General features: G+C 39.6%; 1 protein-coding gene across 2 annotated transcripts in view; it reads right to left on the reverse strand.

The window, feature by feature from the left end:
• ctnnbl1 (catenin, beta like 1) overlaps positions 1-25,664 on the reverse strand; it is an 88,699-nt gene that overhangs the window by 12,049 nt on the left and 50,986 nt on the right. Inside the window, exons 10-14 of one of the 2 annotated variants that reach the window (XM_048241724.1) lie at positions 22,566-22,714; positions 17,200-17,381; positions 16,725-16,822; positions 14,088-14,168; positions 4,660-4,797 (exon numbers count right to left, since the gene is read on the reverse strand). In XM_048241724.1, the coding sequence (XP_048097681.1) occupies positions 4,660-4,797; positions 14,088-14,168; positions 16,725-16,822; positions 17,200-17,381; positions 22,566-22,714 (648 nt within the window). Of the gene's footprint in view, positions 1-4,632; positions 4,798-14,087; positions 14,169-16,724; positions 16,823-17,199; positions 17,382-22,565; positions 22,715-25,664 lie in introns of both variants that reach the window. The other variant, XM_048241723.1, reaches the window with a different exon arrangement.

The following is a 25,664-nucleotide window of genomic DNA, read 5'->3' on the forward strand; positions in this document are numbered from 1 at the left end:
CAATGAAATTATTTTATGTTATCTTTAATTTAAATAGTACCACATACATCAATGTGTGCTGGCCGGTTTTGATTTCGTGGCGCCCAGCACTGAAGGTGTAAAATTAAAAATATTAAGCAGCACACGTTAGGCTTGGCGAATCGACGCGCATATTTTGCGTCTACATATTTTTTGTGTCGATGTCATCGATTACATCGACGCGTTGTCCCAGCCCTACTGCCACAGCTAACTTCAAGCACAGTACCCTAGCTTACACGTGCAGAAATTAAAATTCAATATCAGGATCACGAGATTGCCATCACTATCGGAAAATCCTGACAGGTCAAACTGGATGCAAACCCAATGTGAAGCCAAAACGAGAGAAAAAAAAAAAACTTCATAAATTATGTCTTTTTAAAACAATTTGCTGCCCTTTACCGTTTCATGGCTTTTGCTGAGAAACAAATAGTTTTACACACACACACTGAACTTGAATCAAACATTCTTCAGAACGCAACTGATCAACCTGTCTGCTTTCACCATAGACTGTATATATAGAACTGGACAGTGTGCCGTCTGTTAAGAGTGATGCGAGCGCTAGTCCAGAGCCCCCTGGTGGCTGGTTGCAGTACAATGCGTAACTCCGCCCATCTCCATGTATTTCAATGGGCAAGTAGCCAACTTTCCGTGTCACTTTTCTCACCTAAAACTATTATTGCATCTACAACTTTTTATTCGAAAAAATAGTTTTCAAGATGCTTCAATACACACTATTTTTCTTTTCTCGCTGAAATTATTTTTTTTAATGTTATTTTAACAAATCTAAAAAGGGCGTGTTTACATCTATGATTGACAGCTGGCTGGCAGCAGACTCGACGCTTTGTCGCTACCTTATTTTAACGACACCTGATATCGACACCTAATCTAACCTAAATAAGTGTTGCTGTTATTATCATTAGGCTATATCTTATCACAGTCTGATTAAATACATATTGATAGTCATAAATTGTGTGATTGTTTGTAAGAGACATCGTTGTTAGTTGTGACAGATTCTTAGTGAAAAAATATATGTGCTCTGTTCTTTCGTAGATGCTAAGTATATTAGCTTATAGCATGCTAAATCATGCTAGCATTAGCCAGTTGAGAGGTAAAGTAAAAGGGCTCTGCTATATTGATCCGAAGTAACGTTATCCATAGTCACAATCATTTACAGTCCTACTTGTTTCAAATGGTTTAATGTGACCAGTGATTGCCGCCACCACCGTTGCAACTTCATTTGAATACACTTAAGTCACTGGGAGAAGGCGATGTTAAGTTTCATTAACGTTAACTCTTGCTTAGTTTTGCACGAATGGCAATAAACGTCACCTAGCCTGCTAGGTCGACAACCTCGGTATGACCATTTATTAATAAGCCAGACAAATAACGTTACTTGTTTTTTAGTGAACACATATTGGACCATAGCTTAACGTGAGGAGGGATTCAAAGTTACAAATGGACAATTTGCTTAGTATGCTCAACACCGGTATCTGAAAATGCTGAGTTAAGGTATTGTTGTTACCTGCGATTGCACTGCTGGAGAAGCATTTGGCATTGGTATGATTTGATCAGGTCTTGCCAGTGATGTGTAAATCCTCCCGTAGACATACCCCATTTCAATACGTCTAAATTGAAAACTGTGACAACTCATCATAGGCTCTCTCAATATGTCTGTAATCGTATGACTCTACCACAGGGTTGCTAGTACTAGTCTTTCACCAGAGAGGGTGCTCCATTATAAATCAAAAATGTAATATTGCAGCCTTCATGTCAGCTGTAAAAATATGATAACATGGACCTACTACATCAGGATACTTTGTAGACATTTTACACATAATCAGGAAGCTACTTTGCTGTTCAGTGAGTCATGTGTTTAAAGTGGTACTACATTTAAAGAAACATATTTTTATTTTTTGCTTCAAGTGCATAAGAAAATACCACATTATGATGGCTAGGTTACACTTTTGTCCAAAGCCATACACAAATACAAAACAATATAATACTTAAATTTAACAGGGATCAATCAATAGCCTAATTAAATATAAACAATGAAAATGAGGCGGGGGGGGGGCAATAATAAATAACAGGACTACACAGTAAACCCACTTAAAAAGCATCACCATCTCAGTATACCCATTTAAAATAGGCAAGGATTGCTCACAGTATACCCACCACTACAGCTAACTAGACTACACCACTGGTTAAATGGCGCATTGCAATTTACAATTTGTGTGAGTTCAGGGGCATACAGAAAGTTGAAGTCTGGGTGGCATCAATAAAGAAAATAGAAACAAAGTGATGTGTACAGCCTCAAGTATGAATGATGTCAAGTTAACAGAAGGTTCAGAGCAGCGGCAGACCTATCTTGGTGCCACGCAAGTTATTGAAAGTCATGTGTTTCGTAGTGGTGCTGTGCCATGTCCCATGTATAAGGGGCTTCAGGTTGATCCAGTGACAGTGGGTGGTGTCAGGGAGATGAATGTCTGGGAACTTGGAGAAAGGGGGAGGACATGCCACCTCAGACCACCCCAGCCAAACAACTTCACGTAGGCATTCCCTTGCAGACTAATGGAGACCTCCTTGCCGCCACCTCCAGTACATTCAGCCATCACCCATACCTTATCTGCAAAAAGGAAAGTTACAATAAAGTTAGTCAGACAATTTTACAATATTACAAAGCATATAATGAGGCACTCAACACCACTAGTAATACCAATTAATTAAATATATGTGTGCAATAAATGTCACTGCCTACCTAATGTTAACTACACATTTAAACATGCGATTTTAATATTAAATTCTATATTTAAATATGTGAATTATCAACTTGCGTCAGCTTGAAAAATAACGTTATCAGTATGACTGATCATGGACGTTAGATGATAAATTGAGGTGTTACTTTCACCGATATCCCTGGGAATTTGTGACTGGTTCTTGGCGTAGTGTTTAATGCAGGCGTTTCATTTATCGATCATTCACTTATGCGGTCTACAACTACCGACCTACCGTCACAGGTGTAGCTCTAACGGAGGTGTCTTTGTCGTTAACGTTAGAAAAAATGCAACGTTGGTAAACTGGCTTGTAGGCTAGTTACATTAATATGACAAGTTGATGAGGTCCATGCTTCATATAACGTTAACTTATGTTGCTTTATCACATCATAAACTGTACTGACTGTGTAATCTCCATGTACAGTCAATGGTTACTCCATGTTGAGATGGCATACATTCAGATTGAGATATTTGAAAACAGCAAAAACTAATAAAACCGACTAAACATGCATCGACTCTTACGGGAGCTGTTTGCTAATCTTCACCTCAATGACCAATTTAGCCTACCGTTTACAGTAACGTTAATGTAGCTGCTAACGTTAGCATGTAATTCGCTGTCCGTATTTCTGTTGTTAGCGGATTAGTATTCACCATACTAATTTCTCAGTCTGTAATCAACATAATAAGCTCTCTTAGACGTATTTAAGAACAATAGACAAAAAAACTTTTCAGTTGATACCCAAACTTACCAGACAAGAACAAACCGAAGACTGTTGTTTGTGCTGTTTAGCTAACTCACAGCCGCTAAATTCATTCAGCCAGCTAGCCTTCGGCGCCGAGTCGACCTCATTATCGACCTGTGTTGTGGAAAGGAGAAGGGGGCGGGTTTCACTCGACAAGGGGCGTGTTTAACTCACTGAGTGGGCGTGCCTGACCGCGACTCCTCTTCACTGCGCATGCTTCAACTTCTGCTGCACAGCCGCACTTCAAATTGGTTGCAAATTTTCCAAGATGGCGTCGCCTCGGCGGCTTCAATTCCATAGAACACTGCTGAATGCAACCACACTGTCCAGTTCTATATATACAGTCTATGGCTTTCACTTTCAATGAAATCAACTAGTGAACCGACTAGGCTACTTGCGGAGTGATATGAATAAAAGATGTGAATTAGATGCACAAAACCCATCGTCATTGTCAGCGGCCAATTATACATAGCAATGGTCTGTTTTATACAGAAATATACCTCTGACATTTCAACTTCATCCGACAACCCTTCACTCAACATCACGATCTGCAAGCCGATTTGTGTACAGTCACTAAATGTACGGATCAAAACAAAAATCAATAGTTCCGTATCCTTGTGGGGCTAAATGCAGCCCGGTCTTTCAGTGTCCCGGGAATTGTTGACACAAAATTACTGAAGAAAAGAAATCCGGAAGAAAACAAAATCTGACTAAACTGCCACTAGCGGTGGTCATAATTACTGGAAAAGACATCCCTCCAACCTTGATTTGGCTGACAAACAATTAAAAAAAAAATCAATCATCTGCAATGGACTCAATACAAATGCAAACCAGCCAGCCACAGGTATTAACACCCATATTGTGTGTTAGCATTAGCGGTTGAATTTGCATGAATAATTGACCAGTATTTATTTAGTCAGTGATGTTAGTGATCAGGATTAATGGCATACATGGAGAAACTGAATTTATGCTTTTAATAAGACAGCCTGTGGAGAGAAGTTTGTGAATTTACATCCATGACATACATGTCTTTCTCTAAATAGACAGTCAGGCATGTCTAAATAGTCACTTGTAAAAATACATCTTGCTGTGAAAATCACCGTTTTCAGTGTTTTGGTAAGGTGTACCTGTGGGATCCCCGCGTTGCAGATCTCCATCATGATGTAACAAATGAGTTGGAGCACAAAAAGGCCTGCATCAAGACGCCGTAGGTAGAATTCCTCTTCCATCCCATCATCCAGTATTTCTCCTCGACGCACAATGTCCTGAGATAGCAATATTTAAGATAGATAGATGGATAGATACTTTATTGCCACACAACAATGTTGGTGTATTTTTGTTACAGAAATATTTATCTCAATCTAGTAAATAAAAAGGTAAATAATAGGGCTGTAACGATATGCGATTCGAAACCAAAATCGCGACACTCATATCCTCAAACCTGTGTCGCGGTGTGAAAAAGCAGAACCGTGACACACCCTTTCTAGTGGTTCAAGTAGTGCTTTGCAGCTTAAGCGGGCGCATAAGCAACACACATCTCCATGCTTTACTTACCGGTAGCCTACGTTGTCCAAAAATAAATAAATAAATCATAATTTCGTACCCCTCGTTGCTTTCATTGTAGACTATGCGTGCAACTTTACCAAACAGTATAGAAATAAACCCCCTCTCCTTGCCCCCCTCTCCCGCTCAATGGACACGGACAACTCGGCCTGCACAATCCAAATAAAACATTCACAATTGTGAAAGCAAGGACGCATAGAAGACGACTAGCTAAATAACTATTAAATCCTATTAAATATGCTGCACATATTTGTTTAAAACTTTTGCATTAAAGTTATTCAACTTATGCTTTGTCTATAAGTGGTGCTTGAAATTGCCGCTTTTAATAATTGCTACGGTCTCAGAATATAAACATGTAGGGCTGTATTTTGCACACTGGCGCATGGCGTAAAACTCGTTTTCCACCCAGCGCAAAGTTTAATTCCTTATTTTGCACGTTTAATTTTTAAACAGTGCGCCCAGGGGTGTGGTAATTAACAACTTAGGGAGTGGCTTAACACATTGTCTAAAAATCGCTATTGTACACCTGGTCAGAAGTCTATGGCGAGTTGTTTATATGTTATTTTAAGAGCGCATTGTCAACAGTCATATTGGCGGGTGCACCCATCATCCATGAACGCACACCAGCCACGTCCAAGCAAAAACATTACAAATTGCACGATTACAATAGGAAACATAATTAGAACTAGATTTGCGGTTCCGAGGAACTGCAAGAGTGGGTTTGATCTGGGGCATGGAACTCGGCCTCATCCAAGGATTCCAACGGTACCTCATTTATGAAAATCGGGCACACGGATCAAAAGTTATCTGCATTAACGAAACATCCAATAAGCTATATATAGCCAAATATAATTAGGCCTACAATAGTTTCATTGTTTTCGCATTGTTGCATGATGCTTGCATGAGAAATACTTCTCAAAACAACAGCAATTATATAGGTGCCGTTGTTTTGGGATGTTTCCCTCATGCAAGCATCATACACTGATAGAGTATATATGCTATTTAATTACATTTCATTTGAATGCCTGAATGTAAGAATTCAGGAAACACAATACCAGCTTAACATTTCTGTTGTTTACTAGTTTATGTAAATCACATAACACATGAACTGTTTACATACTACTGATAGCCCATTACTGTACACAATAATACTGTGTCCATTCATTAACCAGGGATTAAAGTGAAAAAAAATCGTTTGACTGAACTTTTTTCAGGCCCTAAGTCATACGCTGTTCATATCTACCTATAGAGATAGCACCCCTTTTGCGGTCGCGACCTATTGGTTTTTAATGTACAAAAAGATGCAAACAGCGAAGTAAAGGGAGTATTCGCCTTATTCACACGTCGGCCATTGTTTAAACCAAAACGAGGCTACAGGGTACACTTACTATAATTAATGCCACCTACAGGTGAATGCATAGAACATAACAATCCTATGGTTTGTGTACCCTGTAGCCTCGTTTTAGCCGCCAATGGCCGCCATGTGAATAAGGCGAATTGAGTGTTCTTGATTGAGATTGAGTTTTCCTGAACAAAAATATATTTTAGTACCATCCCTGACCATTGCTGATTAGCCATTGCTGTTCTTTTCTACTGCAGCAATATTGTAGAAAGGCTTTAACACACTCGTATTTAATTACTTCAGGCCAAAAGTGTTTAAAGGGGAGATTTTTTTCTTGTTAATATGCAATTCAACACCAAGTAAAATCTATAAAATCAAGTTCGCAAGACTTCACATTTCCTCATCAAAGTAACGAATCAGAACATTCTAGATATTGTTCATATTTCCATTTGTTGCCTCATCCGCATTTAATGAAAACATGGTAATTTTGAGTTTTACAGACAACTCAGTTTTCCTATGAGCAGTCTCTCAGTCTGTGTGTGCTCATGCAGGAGGTCTGCGCATTTGATAACGACAATCTGGAGACGGTGCTTTTGTCCTCAGCAACAGACTGTATAAGGTTGACAAGAGGTTGCGATATGGTGAGGGACAGGTCGTGTTGCGCTATGAAAGAACATGCGTACAGTAGCCTACTTTCTAAACGTAAAAACGGTCAACCATAGATAAATGTAGCCTACCTCTGTTGTGGTGGCTAGTTGCACCAGGTAAGGAAGATGTCCTGAAGTGCACGAACGTTAACCTTATGGCGGTCTTCTGATTGGTGGCGTGCTAAAACGTTTTCCTATTGCATCCATAAATAATTTTCTTGTAGCGAACCGCGCAAAAGCAAACCCCTGGCACTTTAATTTCTTTACACCATGGCTTGTTTAGTTCTCCCCCGTTTCCAACAGCTGCCCATCTCCATTTATTTTTTTAACTTTTGACACCTGCCTTGCCTTCCTTTAGCAACAACGCATCCATGACAGCTAGTGGCCTTGCCAAATAGACGCACACAAATCATGACGCTAATATGCGAGGTTCTGGTAGGCCTACTGGTTATGGTTTTGTGCTATAAATTAATAATATTTTATAGCAAAGTTTTAAGTTGACTATTTTAATTGTATGGTTATTTTTTGTCAACAAAAACAAAACAAAACAAAACAAAACAAAAACACTTTGCACTTAAGATAATAACCTGTAACAGGTGATTTGTCAGGTGACTGTTTGATTGGTGTGTGTGTATGGGTGTGTGTGTAAGTGCCTTGTCTCCTTGCTGTCTTCATGTCTGAAGGGCATTCAGCCCGAAACGTCACATGTGGTGATTAAAATCTTTTTTATGAGGAGTTTTCAGTGTGCGGACTAACGTCATTTTTTATTTTTTGTCAACATACACTCACAACCTACTGTCGTTAAAAGTGAGGCCTAAGCAAAATAGGCTACAAGGCTGTCTGTGCGTCAATCAACAACCACCTCAACAGTTCGCGATGATGACAGTGATATTATTTTTTTTTTTATGCTAACACGCCCAGTCAAAACCTTCCGTCGCAAATTGAGAAAAACATTGTCATAACAGACGGGATAATAAATTGCATAGGCTACGGTTTATATTGTGTCGCTTTACACATAATGTTAGTTGCATTGATTAAAAACTGTAACAATAATAGTAGCCTACATCGGGTGGCATTGCAGGCTATCTGTTCAAGTCATAGGTGACACCCAAAATGAATGACCTCCCCTGACAAGAGTTCGCGATAGTAAGAAATGGTCTACATTGTTGCACGGAAAGAACACAGCCTACGCTTCTTCTCCGAATTTGCACATAGAGCTCACAAGATCATACCCAAAAAAGTTAAACGGATTGGCCAACCTTATCAGCTGTCTCTAATGTGTCACTATAATCCAACTTTTAGACCGTTATAGTCCTCCATACGTGTTTTTTTTTTTAAGCAAACGCCCGAGACAAGTGTGTAGCTACAACATAAACAAAGCGAAACTCATGGCTATCTTCTTGAGCGGTCACTGATTGAGACACAGAAAGTTCTCAAGAACACTATTAGGTCTTTAAACATTTACCATCACACACATTAATTCGTCGGACCTAATATTTGTAGTTGCCTTAAAAAAGGAAAAGCAAAGGTGATGGTCCTCCTCCCCCCCCCCTTTTTTTTTTTCATCATGTATCTGCATCGATCTCAAATATGACATTTCTAAAATCAAATTGACGGAAATCCGTCCTACGACGGAGAACTTTAATCCTTGCATTAACATATTTTAAACATCAGGCGTCTTGTTTACACATTTAAACCATATTACATTTCGAATTTCGACTCCAAATTGTAGTAACTACATCTACGAAGTCTAAGGAAGATAACCATGTAGTCTGTTCAAAGATTACGTCGATTTTATGAGAACGCCAGCCCTCAGAAAAGCAGTAACTATTAATTCATTCACTTCCTTTTTTCTAGCTCGCAAAATCGCGGTTGTTCTGTTTACACATTAAAACCATATTACATTTCGAATTTCGCCACCAAATTGTAGTAACTACATCTACGAAGTCTAAGGAAGATAACCATGTAGTCTGTTCAAAGATAAGATACATTTTGACAGAACTACAGACCTCGTAAAAGTAGTACCTAAAATGACTCCATTCACTTCATTGCAAAATCGCGGTTGGTCTGTTTACACATTAAAACCATACTAACAACTTACATTTCGACTCCACATCGTTGTAACACCATACCAAGGGTCTTAAGAAGTGAGCAGAGCCTGTCTACGGAGAGCCTTGCCACTCCGTATTAAGTCCCATTGTACTGAATTTTGGATGCAGTTCCACCAGAGTTCCACTGGGGGCGATCGCCACCATGAGTGCAGAATGAATGGGAGTCAATGGAGCTAGACGGCTAAATTTGTCTCTTTCACCTGATTGTCGTTGACAAATCTCAGATTTCATTGTAGTTTGTATAACTTTAACATGGGTTATAGGTCAAAAAGTTGAATGAGCAGTACTTATGTCCTTTTGATTTCTTACAGGTTGGGTCGTTGTTGCACATAACACGCTAGCATTGTGCTAATGAATGACGTCATTGACACATTTTAAAGGTTTTTTAGAACAATTAAGTGACTTTAAAAAATATAATACTCAACCAAGTGTATTTTCTTTGCCTCCCCTTTCGAATACAATACTCAAATTACTTGAAAAAAAAAAAATGATCCCGAGAAAAGTGGATTTTGAGGGGTACAGCTCCATAGACCTCCATGCATTCTGCACTCGTGGACGAGCGCCCTCATGTGGAACCACAGAAGGAACTGCAACCAGTTCAGAAACCGGAAGTTTTCCGAGAGTGGCAGTTCTCCCCTTATTAGACATTCTCTGAAGTCAATTTGGCTGATTACGTTAACGCATTTCCAGGGCTTGTCAGCTCAAAAAAAGCAGTGGCTATTGCTAACGCATTCATTTTCAATGCTTAGCATGTTAACAACAGCAAATAGCTAACGTTAGCCTAACTTACTTATTGTTGACGTTGACCCGACACGTTCATAAGTTAGACCATAGACTGATAAGGACGTCCATCAAACTAAAAGGGTTCGTTCTTTGATGTCTTCAAATTCGTTCGAATTCCGTGTGTATCCTGTGTATCTTTCGTGCTGCTATCCTGTTGCCTCTTCCCTGCTGTTCCGGCAACAAGGTTTCACGCGAGATTTACGCCACATCCCAGAGAGTTGTGTTTTCCCAAGATGGCGCCCGTCTGTATATGTGAACGAGACGTGAACGGTACCGTTTTTCTTTTTAATAAACTGATTTTTAGTCTAATCACAGCACAGCACCCAGAATGCATTGCAACACACCGTCATGAAGGGACTCATCGTTAGGTCGGCTTTAAATAACATACAGAACCTATAGTAATTTAACGTTGTCTGTAAGTTCCACAGATCGTGGCAAGACAATTGAATTGATTGTGGACTTCTTGCCGGGCAGCGATGAGTAACTTGAATAGTAGTGTTGCGTGGATGTGCATAATATCTGTATGAATGTGTGTTTCTTAATGTTATAATCTATACAACTGTACACATGACTAGGTTTGAATGGAGCTAGCTGGGCATTGAACTGGGCTGAATGGATTGGGGAAATACTTTTTTTTTTTTTTTTTTTTAAATGACCTATATGAACATGGTTTGGCTTAAAAAAAAAAAAAAAAAAAAGATGAGACAGCGCTTCGCGCGGTCTTGCTGGATCAAACCCACTAATAAGAAAACTTAAGAACAATAGTGGGCTTGCTGGATCAAACCCACTAATAAAGATATTATGAAATACTGTACATCTCATGATGAGTAGTTATTCACCTTCATTTGCAAATTGGTAATGATGGTTAAAAGTGATTAGGGGAGAGGCGAGAGACACGTATGCAGCACAGCTGAAGACGCATTGTCACGAGATATAAGCAACTCCTCTGCAGGATAATCATTTGAGCAATATTAAGTGTTGCTTTTTCCAGCCTATGTTTTCGATGGTAACCCATTGTCAGTCAATAGTGAAAGTAACTGCATATAAATGTCTTGTCGTTGACGGACACCATGGTGAAGTTAGTTTCACTTTGCCAATGAGTTCAAATAATAGAGGAGTGCAAATGCGTGAAGGCTATGTTAGGTTTTAGTAAAGCATGGTTTAGTGAAATGACTATTCCATACGGTCTCGCAAGCAGCCTCCTTCAAATGCGCCGTTGAATGTCAAGATACCGATGCATTTATTTGACATCGCGCTTTGCGCCGTTAAAGGGAATGACATGTCATTCTCATTGGTTTAAATGATGTTATACGCCCCAAACACACCCATGACTGATTAAAAAACCTAGGAACACCTTGTTGCGCCATGCGCTCGACGTTTGATAATGAAAACCCTCCCAATGTGGACTGGACACATCCTACTAAATTTTAATAAGCTTTCGACGAGTGACGATGCGCTTTTGACTCATTGTCATGGTATGGCCCGTACAGTATTAGAGTCGGTCCAATCGTTATTAAAAGCTCTGTTCTCAAAATAACTTACTTATCGCTAACTTACTTATTCATCTGATTGTTTCTCATCCCATCTCCTCTTTTTCGTTTTCCGTCAGGCTGTCAGTGAGTCTCTTCACCATAGTAACTCAATGACTCGACTTTATCAGAATGCACAGTTTTGATTGGTTGAGTAGCAGTAAGCGAGATGATGGAAGCTACTGAAGTTAAAACTCTTATTGTTATAGCCTACAAAACATTTATCACAGCTTTTGAAATATTCCGTGAAAATCTCAATAGTTATGGTTTGGGTCCGGATAGGATCACGTCAGGGTCCGACCCAGACCTCGGTCCACCTATTGAGGACCTCTGATGTAGCATGTGCAGGTAAAGTGTTTAGATCCGTAAGAAGTATTTTCAGGCAGGTCATTAAGTTGTTCAGTCACATGGAATACTAATAATATCTAAGAAACTAAATAACAAATAAGCATATAAGCTACGACTGTAACCACTTTGCCCCTTCCTGTTTGGTACACGAGCAGCAGATGATCAGGCTGGCTGGCAGGATTTTAGCTGACCCCTCACATGCCCTGTTCCCTTCCTTTGAGTGGCTACCCTCTGGATATGACTCTGCAACCTAGGCTGTAGGCAGGCAACCTTTGTGCCTATGGCTGTTCAACTCCTGAACACTAAATAACCTTTCCAGTAGCCCGCCCCTGTTACACAGCCTATCCAGACTCTAGTGACCTGGTGCATGTATAGTGTTTAACAGGCACAGTGCAATTTATAGTGCAATGTAAGTATCTGTTTTTATGTACGTTTATTTTTTTACAGCCTCTATACCAGTGGTCCCCAAACTTTTTCTTCCGAGGGCCAGCTTACTATGCCTGGCTCTAAGAGGGGGCCAGAGACTCGGAGTATATCAGTAACCATAAATAGCTTAGTGCTGTGAACAACAGCAGTCTACCTTAGTTGAATATTCCATTACATTTAATCTATAGGCTATTGCAATTTAATACCATTGTTAGCTGTGTTTATATTGCCATCATGCCATATCAGTGTAAAACGTAACTCAAATTAAATAATACTAATAAAAAGACTTTTGCATTCCAAAAAGTATATTTTATTAAAAATGGGTGAACTCTGAAAATGTAAAGTTCTCAAACTATGAGAATTTTATGAAGCGCTGAAGTGGTCTGAAATGACCACCATTCTAACTTTCACTCACCTGAACTTGTGACCTCTTTGTAGGCCTATGAACATTTGAACGAGTGAATACAAAATAGAAATAATTATCCCAGAAAGTCTCAGAAATATGACTTGAATAGAAGTTAGTTATCAACAATTAATTGATAAACTTTTACAATACTTTAAGCACTGATGCAGTCAGCATAGGCCTCTTACGTTGTTTGCAGGTAGGCCTACATTTCATTCCGTTTTTGATAGCAAACGCGGAACAGCGCCAAAATAACCACCAGTGGACAAAAAGAGTATTACATGTGTACTGTTAAGACTCGCCATAGAGAATGAATGGGGGAAATTGTGGATGTTATAGTTTGACGATTTCATACTCCCGTGCGGGCCGGTTGCTATATACCACGGACATGTTTTGGGGGGCCACCCAAAATGAGGTGGCGGGCCGTAGTTTGGGGACCACTGCTTTATACACTTCTATGTAGTTTTATGTTATTTATCTGTGTACTACTCTATGTGGTTGTGCAAATTGCCCCTTGGGGACGAATTAAGTGTTTTGAATTGAATTTGAGAGTAAAAACATTCTACTCTTTAAAGATTCAACTTTTAACTGCAATGTTTAGGTATTAATACATTTACCCTAACCTTTGAACAAAAGGTGACAAAATGATTGTTTTTTTTTTTTTCTAAGAAAAATGAAAACATCTTGACAAACTGATATTTTGGGGGGTGAATTTTGAAGATATGTTTTAAAAATGATGTGGGTTCCCCTCAAACGTATTAATTATTTTTTCTTATTATTAATTTTAAAGGGCTATTTCTCCTGATTACAATGGTGGGTATATTTCATATTGCCATGTAGCATAACTACACAATAAGCCTTTTTGTGCCACAAGACCATCAAGTCTGAAAAAATGAACTGTTCCGTGCAGTCTGCGAAGGGTTAACTTCTACATTACACTGCAATGTAATGCTCTAATAACAATTCAATTTAATATCTCATCAATCTGAAAAACAAAAAGAATTTTGAACCTGACTTTATCCATTATTAAAGTTTCTGTGCTTGAAATAAATGAAAATGTAGTAATGACAAAGCTTACTTGACTCCTTGTATACCTTAGCAAAAATCACTATGAGGCTTATTCCCCTCAGCTATTAATGACAAATCCCTCTGGCTCAAGGACTAATTTTGAGGTCAGTTGTGATCTTGTGTGTTAAGCAGCTGTTTTCCCTGGGCTTTGCAACACTTTGCGGAGAACAAAAGGGGGGAGGTGCGACTGAAGAAAAGCCACATGTGTGACCAATAAAGCATTTGCATTGGTCCAAGATGCTGGTGCTCTAATGCAAACTCTAGTGGTATAATTGAGCATTTACAGAGCATGTTTATAACAACCTGAATTAATGGTAGGTGTTGTGTGTTCTTACATGTTTCTCGCCTTCAATCCTCTTGTCTGCTAGCTGCACAGATTCCATATATTTAAAGTGCATCTCCATTAATCTGTCAACCTGGAGGGGGCATAAAACAAATACACGAATCATCCACAACCTAATAATCTTGTAAAAGCACTGCATTATACTTCCACTAGTGGGAGTTCCCATACAACCTGTGCCAAGTCCAAACAAACAAAACAAGCTCCTAGGTACAATGAAAACGGAACATCAAAAAGCATTCTCTCTCTACCATCTACCAACTTTTTTACAAATTAAAAAAATGGACATACATTACACATGGACAATACCAACAGCTGAGTTAAAATTGGGTTAAATATTTAATTCATGAGCTTAATGACAGTATAGATAAAACCGTTCAGGTATGCCACGACCATGCTACATCCTAAAGGTCACTTTGAAGTGCTTTGACAAAGAGAAACATTGCTGCATCTTTAGTTTCTAGTTGATTTTGTTTCACAGCCTAGTAACAATCGACTTCCTGTGGTGCAGCACTGCTGCGACTCGGGCATGTGAGCATCTGTCTGTTGAAGGATTGATATACGTTTGCGCACAGTGGTCCTCATTTACAGAACTGCTAACTCAGGTGGTGACGTATGTGACATTTATGAACTAAAGGGGGCATCCCTTCAAAACAATTTTTTGTGATTTTTAATGGAAAGTTCAAAGCCTGGTGCTACAGAATACAGAAAAGTGCACAGGTAAAAAGTTTGGAAATTTGTTCCAAAACCTTTTCTCCGGTATTTGAGGAGGGTGTTGATCTTCAACCTGAACCGCCAGATTGCTTGCAGTGGAACGTAGCAGAGGGCGCCACAATGTATTAAGGTAAAATCTGCATCTCACCATGTCACCGAATCAGTGGGAGCCCTAAGCTCATTTCCCCGCAATAAGACGGTCCCATCACGGGGTGATATAAGAAAGTGACACCCGAAGTGCGTTCCTATTGTCACGTTTAAATGCAAACCTAACAGACGGCATCATATTCACTAGGTAGTCAGATTTCTCTATAATAGTCTGTAATAACAATATGTTTGTAACACAAAAGCCTAATTGCTTAATTGTAGGCTCCCGTTTTTTTTGTGAGGCCCAGTCGCAATTGTCCTGCAACATTTTATTATTTTTCTGTGCGGTCCGGTAGCACTGGAAAGTAGCAACGTTGAGCCCCCCCACACATTGAGCACAGCCCCGATTTAAAAGCTGCAGCCATGGGATGAGGTAGCACACAATCGAAAGTGGCACACAGTCTACGAACACGGGGGCAACATATTCCTATTATGCCTAGGGCGCAGGATTGCCTCCCACCGGCCCTGTTTAGAAACAAATCCTGATCTATGATACTTGTGTTGACACAGACTGATGTGGATATGTTGTCCATTTTCTTATATTCAGTGTCTCTTCGATCATAGCTGATCTATTATTACCTCTTTTCAATCATTACCATTTGGCATTTTATGAAAAAATACATCTCTCCCTCATGTTATATCAACATATTCCATTCACCCGGATATAGGCTACAGTAGATAGAAGCGTATGGCCATCTGTTGTTGTAAGGGTCTATTCTATCCCTTAATCCACAATACCCCACCCCTTTTTTTCTTAAATACATTCAATGTTCAATTATAACCTGTTGAATGATGTAAATTACTGATTGCTTTTGAAGAATTTTACTTGCACATGCACTAAGTTTCTTTCAGATGGGGGTGTCTTTCTGCTCCTCTCAGGCAATGATTACAGACAGGGGAAATTGCCCTCGGCTTGGTCCAACGATTTTATAATATATTTCATAATTTTCATACTTGATCGTACCAACATGTGCCTAGTCTCGTTGGAAAGCCACACTTCTGCTCTGTCACGCAATAAAGGTTTCATCTCGCTGCGACAAACCGTTCTGGAGCAATTTAACAGAGAATAATGGGGGCTCTAAGGGTTAAACCCCAATGAAGCCATGTCCATTTCAAGTGTGGGGGTGAGAAAATTATTCTTTTGGGATGTCAGGGGGACCTGATGACCTTCTTAAAGTAAACGGTAACACTAAAACAAGGGACTACATTTATATTCTGGAAGAAAAGATTAGGCAGTGTGCCGAGAGACTTACCCCAATAGACGGCATTGGACCATTAAATTACACAATGACCCAAAACATACAGCTAAACAAGGCAAGAAATGGTTAACAGAGAACAATATCAACATTTTAGAGTGGCCTAGCCAGAGTCCAAACTTCAATACCTCGTGTGCATTGAGATGGCTCCTTGAGACCAACATACAACAAAACTTTGGTCATCCTAGCCCCTACGGTTCTCGAAACATTCAGAGATAACGGTGTCCGCCCTACCCTCCTTTTGGGGGGTCCAGGGCAGTGGGTGAGCGACGTATCAAAACGAAAATCAATTGTTCTGTGTCATACTTGTAGGTTACATGCCCACCGAGTTTTGTGCAGCCCGGTCTTTCAGTGTCCCTTTCTTTCAGTTAAAAAAAAAAAAAAAAATGACTAAACCTATACATAATATAATAATAAAAAAGTTTTAAAAAAAATAATGCTTTGTGCCTTCACAGCTTCTCTGCTTGGCCCCCAATAATATATGATTCAGACAACTATTGAGATTTAATACTTACTTTTTCACAGTCATTCTCAGTGAATTTGCTAAGGAGCCTTGCTCTCTGCTGGGCTTTCAAATTCCTTAGCATGGAGGCAATGATGGAACACGCATGTTCTGATGGGAAACATTCACAAGTGATATTATACTTCAGCTGCTGCTAGAACAATGCACGAGTCTTGCTGTGGTGGATTTTACTTAAAAACAAACCAAAAAAAGAGGTGTAGTGCAAAATCTGACAGGTAAAGCTAGCATATCATGAATTAATGCAACAACCACAATTATTAGTCATCTGAAAACAAAGCACCCATCAGACGGTCAATCTACAGATCAATGGCTAGCTTTGTCACCAAAGTAAGTTTGAAATGAGCTATGAAGAGCCTTGAGATCAAAGATGATGGCTAAGACTTTTGGCTATAAGATAATATTAAATTACTTTAAATACAAGGCGTCTTCTACATAGTACAAGGTGTGTTCTACATAGTACAAGATACCTTCATGTTCCTTTTCTGATATCCCAGCTTTCTTCATCTTTTTTGGAGTTTTCATGAAAAGGGGAAAGATGGTTCGCAAACCCAGGATATCAACAAACTTATGGCAGTTGTCATGTCCTTCAGGGCCTATCATGCTATGATCCAAAACCTTCAATGCACCAGCCCGAGACATTTTCTTTTCCCTAAAGTACAAACAAATCAACAGGACAGGATTGTTTTACTCAATAAAAACATGTACATACAGTATATGCAGTATTAAAATGTAGGGGTGCATACAGTAGGTATTGTCACGACTTGGACCAGAACTCCTGAACGGTTTTGTTCAGAGCTGAAAATGCAACTGTGACAGAGGACAGATGTAGGTTGCTAGTGACAAAATATTAGCTTTCAGTATGGTACAATGTCTTTGTAAGTGACATTTAAATAAAAAGTGTTTCATTCTTCCCGGTTCTTCCTAACAAAAACACTGTTGATAAAAGGTAAACATTTAGATTTCGCTATCACGTCTGTTGTACAAGATATTGACAGCGCAATAACCAGAAAACAATGTTAAGGCATTTGTGGAGAAGGCGGCGGCATTTGTGGAGAAGAACCCTTGTATCGGTTGAAACACGCACCATAATCACATACCAATGGAGCAGTATCAGACTGTAATTCTGACTAGAATTGAGTAGGATGACGTCAGGCTACGAATTTGTAATTTTCAACGTTGTAATGTTGTCTAGAACTTATTTATAGCTAAATACGGGTTTACTAGATTTGCAGATTATCACATTCTGTTTTCTGTCATTTTATACAACCTCCCTACTTTTTTGGAACTGGGGTTGTACTTAGGGACTGTACGATATTTACCGGGGGGGGAGGGCCGGTCGTCAGGGGGTGGAGGGCCTAAGAGAATTTGTTAAACAGGGGAAGGCCCAGGAGAATTTTTTTGGCCTGGGGGGAGGGCTGAGGAAAAATATTTTTTCCTGATCCATGATATTTTTTTTCCCTGATCAATGATTCGTTTTCAATATTTTAAAAGGTTTGTAGCCAAATCATGATTCATGTCTCTTTGACAGAGTGGGCGAGTCCAAAAAGTCGCAACCCTACCTGAATCTCCCACAACCCCCCTCATAAGCTTGCAGGTTTTTAAACATGGCGTCTAGCAGTGTTGCGCGGTCTGCCCGAAATTAAGCGGTCACCCGCAGTTATGCGTCATAAACAAAATATTTTAATGATATTCGGGTCATTTGCGGGCGGGTCAGTTAAAATTAATTAAATATATATTTTCTACAAATAGGCCTACTTAAAAATATCACGAGAAGGCTAGCATCAATACAGTAAAGTCAACAGTAAAGAAGCTGAAGACGCGAGTTAAAATAATAAAGACACCCCTTCAGGAAAAGCGATATAAGCTATGGGAAATATTGGGAAAAGTTCTTAAAGAAGATGACAGTAGTTGTGGTCTATGTAGGCCTACTTCTTGCGAAGCCTTTTAAAAGTATGACAGCCAAAACGGGCAGCCTGCAGCAGGGGCGCCTGCAGGAATTAATGCTATGGTACGCACACACCCATCACTACCCCGCCCGATAACCATATATAGATAGCCGAGTAAAAGAAAACAACAAGTAGCCTAGTTGCGTGCCTGCGTGCGTATTCTCTTTCACAATTTGTTCCTGCTGCTCATTGTCAAAACTCGAAATCGAAAGCATGACTGAGGAAGAAGGCACCACACTAGGCCTACTTCAGTTGTTAGCCTACATTCAGAACCAAGAAACTGACATCTGGAGTCTCTCTCAGGTTGTGACACTGCCACATTAGTTTAGGTGCCATTACTTAAAATTAAGTATTATTTATTACATATATGTCTGTAGGTCTCATATAATATCAGTGTGATATGAATATGTACTTATTTATATGTATTTATCATGCTTTATTTCCACTGTGTATAATGGTATGGATATGGGTGATTTGTATGGGGACACTGTTATTAATACGCCCATCACGCGCTAACCCAAACTTATATAGGGGGGCTAAATGGGTGGGGCGGTCTGAAGAAAGTAGCAAGCGTGTGGGAGATTTTTGAATGTGTGGCGCCAGTACTCAGTGCTGCAGCTGAAAGTGTTGTAAACTGTTTCTCGTGAGGGGTAAATAGAGAGAAAGTATCCCTACGGATATAAATATAAATGAAACGCCGCTTGTACGGTAGGGGAGACCAGCGCGTTACCAAGAAGAGGACGCGTCAAGGAAGCCTTTGCAGTCGGCTGGCTGGATTTATGCACCGGAGTTGGTGAGACCGATTGTTTTCTCCTTTTTCTATTTTGCGTGGGATAACTGCAATCCGATCATCGCATTTTTTCCCTTTTTGTGGATTACCTTTTTGTTTGCATCGTGGGACAATTCCGGAGGCAGCTGGCCTTCTCATTTCCTTGTTGGGATTATACAGACTCTTGCGGGCGTCCTGGCAAAGGACAGGATATCTTCGCTTTAGTTTGGACTTCTAGGTTTATTTTCGGGACTAAAACAAAGGACATTTAATTCATTTGGGGTGGTGTGGGTCATTTAATGTATGAAAATATAAAGCGCTATACTGTGCGCGTTTCTGGTTTATTGTTTGGTGCGTGTTTTCCTTTACTGCTGGTAAACTGAAGATACCGTGGTCTAGGCTATAGTTTTGATTAAGTGTCGGATGCACTCTGATTTGTACATTGTTTCAGGCATCTCATAACAAACTGACCGTGTTTATTGTTAACTGCTTAATCTTTCAAAAGAGCCCCTTGTGCGTTTTAGTTAACACAGCCAAAGGTAAAAGGTTGATTGTTACAAGGTGTGTGTGCTCCTTTCGTGAGACAGAAAGAAAAACGGAATAGGCTATCCCTCCTGCATGTGGGCTTTAGCGGGCAGGAGCGGGACATCATGTTACAGATGCGGGCGGGAGCGGGACTAAAAATGACACATTAATGCGGGAGCGGGACAGAATGTTGCGGGAGCAGTACTGATTTTTCAGACCTCTGCAGACCTCTACAATGTATCTCTCTTGCCTACCTTGCCTCACCATTTCTGTTTTCGAAAGAAAGATGTATGTCCATGGCCTTCAAATCTTATCTTAGTGTTCTAATCCTTGGTGATTGCGTGCGTGCTTGCGCTCTTATTCTCATTCTCTCTCCTGCGCAAACATTGTGTCCTGCATGCCTACTGCGTGTAGTTCTACTGCATAAAGTTTCGCAAATAAAATAGTTTGTTTTACAGAAATGGCCTACTGTCACACTGCATGCAGCCTATAACCAAAAGCACACATTTTGTAAATAAGCGGGTCGGATCGCGGGTCGGGTATAATTTTGTCCTAATTAATATTCGCGGTCCGAGTCGCGGTCGGATTGATTAAAATATCGGGCGACCGCGGGCCGCTTGTGACCAAACCCGCGCAACACTTGTGTGTACCCGTGTGTGTATGTGTGCTTATGACATTTGCTGGCCGTTTTAACCTTGTAAACGTCATTTTTTGACCAGTTTTATTTAGTTCACGTAGGGGGGAGGGCCTAGGAGAATTCTTTTGAGTCGGGGGGAGGCCCCTGGAAAAAATCTTTTGACCAGGGGGGAGGGCCAGGCAGAACATTTTTTAACCCGATCGTCTGGCAACCCCCCCCCCGATAAATATCGTACAGTCCCTTACTGACTTACTGACACCGATATTTCTACCACAAAAATAACTATTAAGCCATTGTGTTATTTCCTCTCTGCTCTGGTTGTTACAATAAGCCTAAAAAAAATATGAGTATCAAATAAAATATGTATAGCAGGCTATTTCAAACCGAAATGTCTCCCCATTTCATTTCAACAAATTATCAACAAGACTATTTTGCACAGTCTCCGCGCCATCTCTCCCATGTCAATAAAAACAGTAGGGATGCTCCAATCAGCCGCCTATCATTATCGGCCGATATTCATTCAAAATAGTTTGATTGGAGCACTCTCTGAAGGCCGATCAGAGGAGCCGATGAGATGATGCAAAACACCGGACACTTACAGGACAGCACGTCCATTTAACTCACTAAAGAATTATGGCGTGCGAGTGAAAAAAATTTTTTAGGAGCACTGGTGAGAATTACTTCTAACCATGAAGCCTAAATGTTTGTCTACAAAATACACAGCAACATCGAAAAACATTACAGGTGTGAACCATAGAATGACGTTACGAATGCAGAATAAAACCTTGACTACATGCACCTCAACGTTAGCAGTTTCGTGTTACTTTACCTCAAGTTTTTCAGTTGCTAGTTATCAAATTCAAGGGCTGTAATATGCCTTTTAGTCCAGTTAAGAGATTGGCTGGAAAATGCAAAATATAACGTTATAGCTGTAGCGAACAGGGAAAAAAGCAGCCTCCCATCATACTCCCGTTTTCTTCAAAGGTAGAACGCTACTGATGACATCCATTCATGCTTGTTTACACCGAATAGTCTACAAGCTAAAGTAGAAAATGATGCAGATATATATAAGGATCCCTTGTATTGTAGCCTAGTGGCATAGACTTTACTGCTGATGACCTCGCCGTTTATTTGCCTGTCTTTCACATCTTTCACAAAATAATTATTAGGATTAGCTTAATGTATTTTTACATTTGCTGTAGTATTGTCGATGGGTTTAATTAATAAAACATTAATGGGGTCCTTGGCCAGAACCTAGTGGTATTTGGGGGGCTTTGTCGTGGAAAAGTTTGGGAACCCCTGAGCTAGAGAACCACTTGTGCAAGGGTATGAGGCTGCAAAGATTTAGCACAGATCCATAAATCCTGCTAATTTTATGTTTTGAAGTCAGCAGAGCAAGATTGAAATTAGTGTAGCGGCAGCACATGAAACCTTAGCAGGTTCTTAAAGGTAGCGGCTATGCTACTATGCTTTAGGGGAAACAGTGTAATTAAGTGGTATTATTTTTTCCTGACGATACCCAAAATGCAAAATGCCAAAAATGTAAAAGTGGCGGGGGAATCTTCACTGCTAATTTCATCAGACTAGGGTTAGTTATCAGTCATGCTGGCTGCAGCTGGATAGGCTACTACTACAAAAAACAGATTTTTACCTTGTCAAATTGGGACCATATCCTTGTCTAAATGTGTAACTACTTTACATGTTAAACATAAGTTCTGGTTTCTACAGTGTAGCAAAGGGAGAGAGCAGTCATCCCACCCCGGCCTTGAATCCGGGTCTCCGGGGTACCAAACCTGAAGTTCGATCGCAAAGAGCCAGGTTCGTTGGTATGACAAGTCAGAACGCATACTCAACCATAGTAACGGCACACCATCACATACAGTGCTCAACATTTCTGGCACACTGTAAAAATGAGAGAAAAACATCCCAAATACCAATGAGACTGCAGTTACATACCTGAGCATGAGATTCATCAGCTGAAGCCCTTCACCCTTCAAGAAACGGTCCCGATTTGCTCCCAACATAAGACAGGAACAGAGTGCATCAAAAAGGTTCTCCATCATTTCCTGCTCCTCAGGTGTAGATGGGTTGTGTCGTTTAAAAACCTAGAAATGTAGACATAATTTAAAGGTTGGTATATTTGGCTTTAGTTTGTCATTACAAAATGTATCCTCTTCAACTGGATATTGGATAAGGCTCCTTCTAGAGCTCAATGTATAATATATCACTAGATGTATAATATATCACTAGATTATTTAGTATACTATGCAGATTTAGGTATTTTTTGGTGACCTGACACCAGACACCTGCCAAGTTTTAAATCAGCCAGATGACCGGGAGATATGCAAGACATATGCAAATAACAGACAAACACAAACAGATAGATGTTCTTGTCATTAATAAATAGATATGATAAAAAAAAAGCTTTGGCCTTGCTTCCACACGACCACGGCATTTTAGGTGACCAAAAACGGTAACTTTTCATAACTGGTTCCAAGGTGGGAACTTTTGAAAACCCCGTTTTCCTCGTGCCATGTGGCCACCCCAAAACGGCATTTTAGTGACGACATAGGCCCACCCCTAACCTGACACTTAACCCAGCTGCCGCACTCGACTTGACACTCATTACAGCCTTCATACATGACGTTACCTATGATTACACTCAGTAAACATCACAAATGGGTGCTGTGCAGCGCCAATAGTTTATCATGACTTTGTGAACAGTTTTTTTTTCCCTGTGTTTTCTCGATGCATTCTAGCTACTCTCAGTGACTGACGAGAGAGAACTACCGGTAGTCAGAAGTTAATTGGAAGTGCGGTTTAAGTTTAAATGAATTTGTGCGTAGTGCCGGTGTCATTCATTTCTTTCCTATATGTTTTCTGGATGCATTCTAGCTACTGTGACTGACACAAGGAACTAGGCAGAAGTTATTAGGGAAATGAGGTTTAAGTTTAAATTCATTTGTGCGTAGTGCCGGTGTCATTCATTTCTTTCACGTCTTACATTAAATAAATGCATTCATAGTCTAGTTAAGTCAGATATGAGCCCACAAGTCGCTTAGAAATCATGTTAAGCCTACAGTAGATGCGCACTAAATGCTAATGCACGATTTGATGCAGGCAAAAAGTATTGAGTATTAGTAACGAAGGTAAATGGCATCATATCAATATTACACATGTAGCGACATAATAGTCTAGAACTTGGGTATGCCTTAGCGTTTAGTAGCCTATGCACTTGCGGTGATAGCCAACAACTATGCATTATGCAACCCCTGGCAAAAAATATGGAATCACCACTCTTGGAGGATGTCCATTCAGCTGTTTTATCTTTCAAGATAAAAGACAAAATCACAGATGTGCCTCAAAAAAAAATATTTTGATTAACAGATGAACATTCTGGCTTTGTTAAACATAGCTCCAAGAAAACTCAAATGACTCAATCCTGAGGAAAAAAATCCTGAGGAATTCACTCCACCTGAGGGGAAAAAATATGATACATATATATATATATAAATATGAGTAATATATAAATTATCACAAACCTAAAACATCATAATCAGTACTTTGTTGCTCCTCTTCTGGCTTTTCTTACCGCTTGAATTCTCTGAGGCATAGACTTCATGTAGAACAGTATTCTTCGTCAATTAGGTTTCAACTTTGACATATTACTGTTAACTGTAACTTAACAGATCAGCTTTACAGGATGGTGTCTTTTCTTCAATTTGCAAGCACCATACATTTTTAATGGGATTGAGATCCAGACTGTTTGCTGCCTTGTCATTGATATCTTTCCTGAAGAAAGGTTTTAACATTCTTTGCTCTATGGCAAGATACATTATCATCCAGGAAAATTACTTCCTTATTACCAAAATCCTGTCGGCTGATGGATGACAAAAGAGTCAGACTGTCTTGTTTTCTTCAGTCATTTTTATATTTTTCATTTCCATTCTGTTACAGTGGGCTAAAGCAATTATGGATTGTGGATAATTGGATGAGGGTGATATTCAGAGATGAATCACAAATTTGCATAGGGCAAGGAGATTATGCTGAAACTTTTGTTTGGTGCCATTCCAATGAAAAATACAAAGATGACTGCTTGAAGAAAACAAGAAAATTTCCACGCACTGATGATATGGGGTTGCATGTAAATTACCAGATGAGATGACATTCATTACGTCTGCAGTAAATACACAAGTATACGTTGAAATGTGGACACTTTTGTCATTCCATTAATTGGAAGACATGTTGGTGATAATTTCATTTTCCAGGATGATGTTTTATCTTGCCATAGATAGAGCAAAGAGTGTTAAAACCATTCTTAAAAAATGACATATCAAGTCAATAGCATGGGCAGTAGCCTAAAGTCTGAATCTGGAAATTGATGGTGGAAACTGAAGAAAATAGTGCATGACAAGGCTCCATCCTGCAAAGCTGATCTGTCAACTGCCATTCGACAAAGTTGGAATCTGATTCATCAAGAATATCTACATTTGTGATGTAGTTTATCATTACCATGTTACAAAAAAACTTGATAAACAATTCATACTGGTCCTAAAAATAAAGTATGATCACCAGAAGCAATAGAAACGACCCCAATGCCAATCCACTAACTTTTGGATGTGGACCAAGATATAATTTTTCTAAAAAAAAAAGAGCTATGGAGAATCCCATTAATTTCACTAAGCTTTAGGAATGCAACCATTAAGGGGCAACCAGTTATGAAGTCATTACTTTTAAAGACTCACAAAAAGGGAATCTGTGAGACAGGTCTATTATGTTTTCACCTCTGATGAGTTAAGTGAAACGGTAACGCTTCAGAATAACATGTGCTTATTAGGTATTAACAGTGCATAATAAGCAGTTAACAATTCATTACTAACAGTTAGTTAACCCTTAGAACCCGACTGACGTAAAGTGCGTCAAAAAACACACCCTTTCTTCTCAGTTACATTGCTCCGGAACTGTTCATCACAGCTAGATGAAACCTTTATTGTGTGACAGAGCAGAAGTGGGGCTTTCCAACGAGACTACGCACGTGTCTGTACAATCAAGTAT

The sequence above is a fragment of the Alosa alosa genome, chromosome 4 (genome assembly GCF_017589495.1).
Source record: "Alosa alosa isolate M-15738 ecotype Scorff River chromosome 4, AALO_Geno_1.1, whole genome shotgun sequence".
Lineage (NCBI taxonomy): Eukaryota > Metazoa > Chordata > Actinopteri > Clupeiformes > Clupeidae > Alosa > Alosa alosa.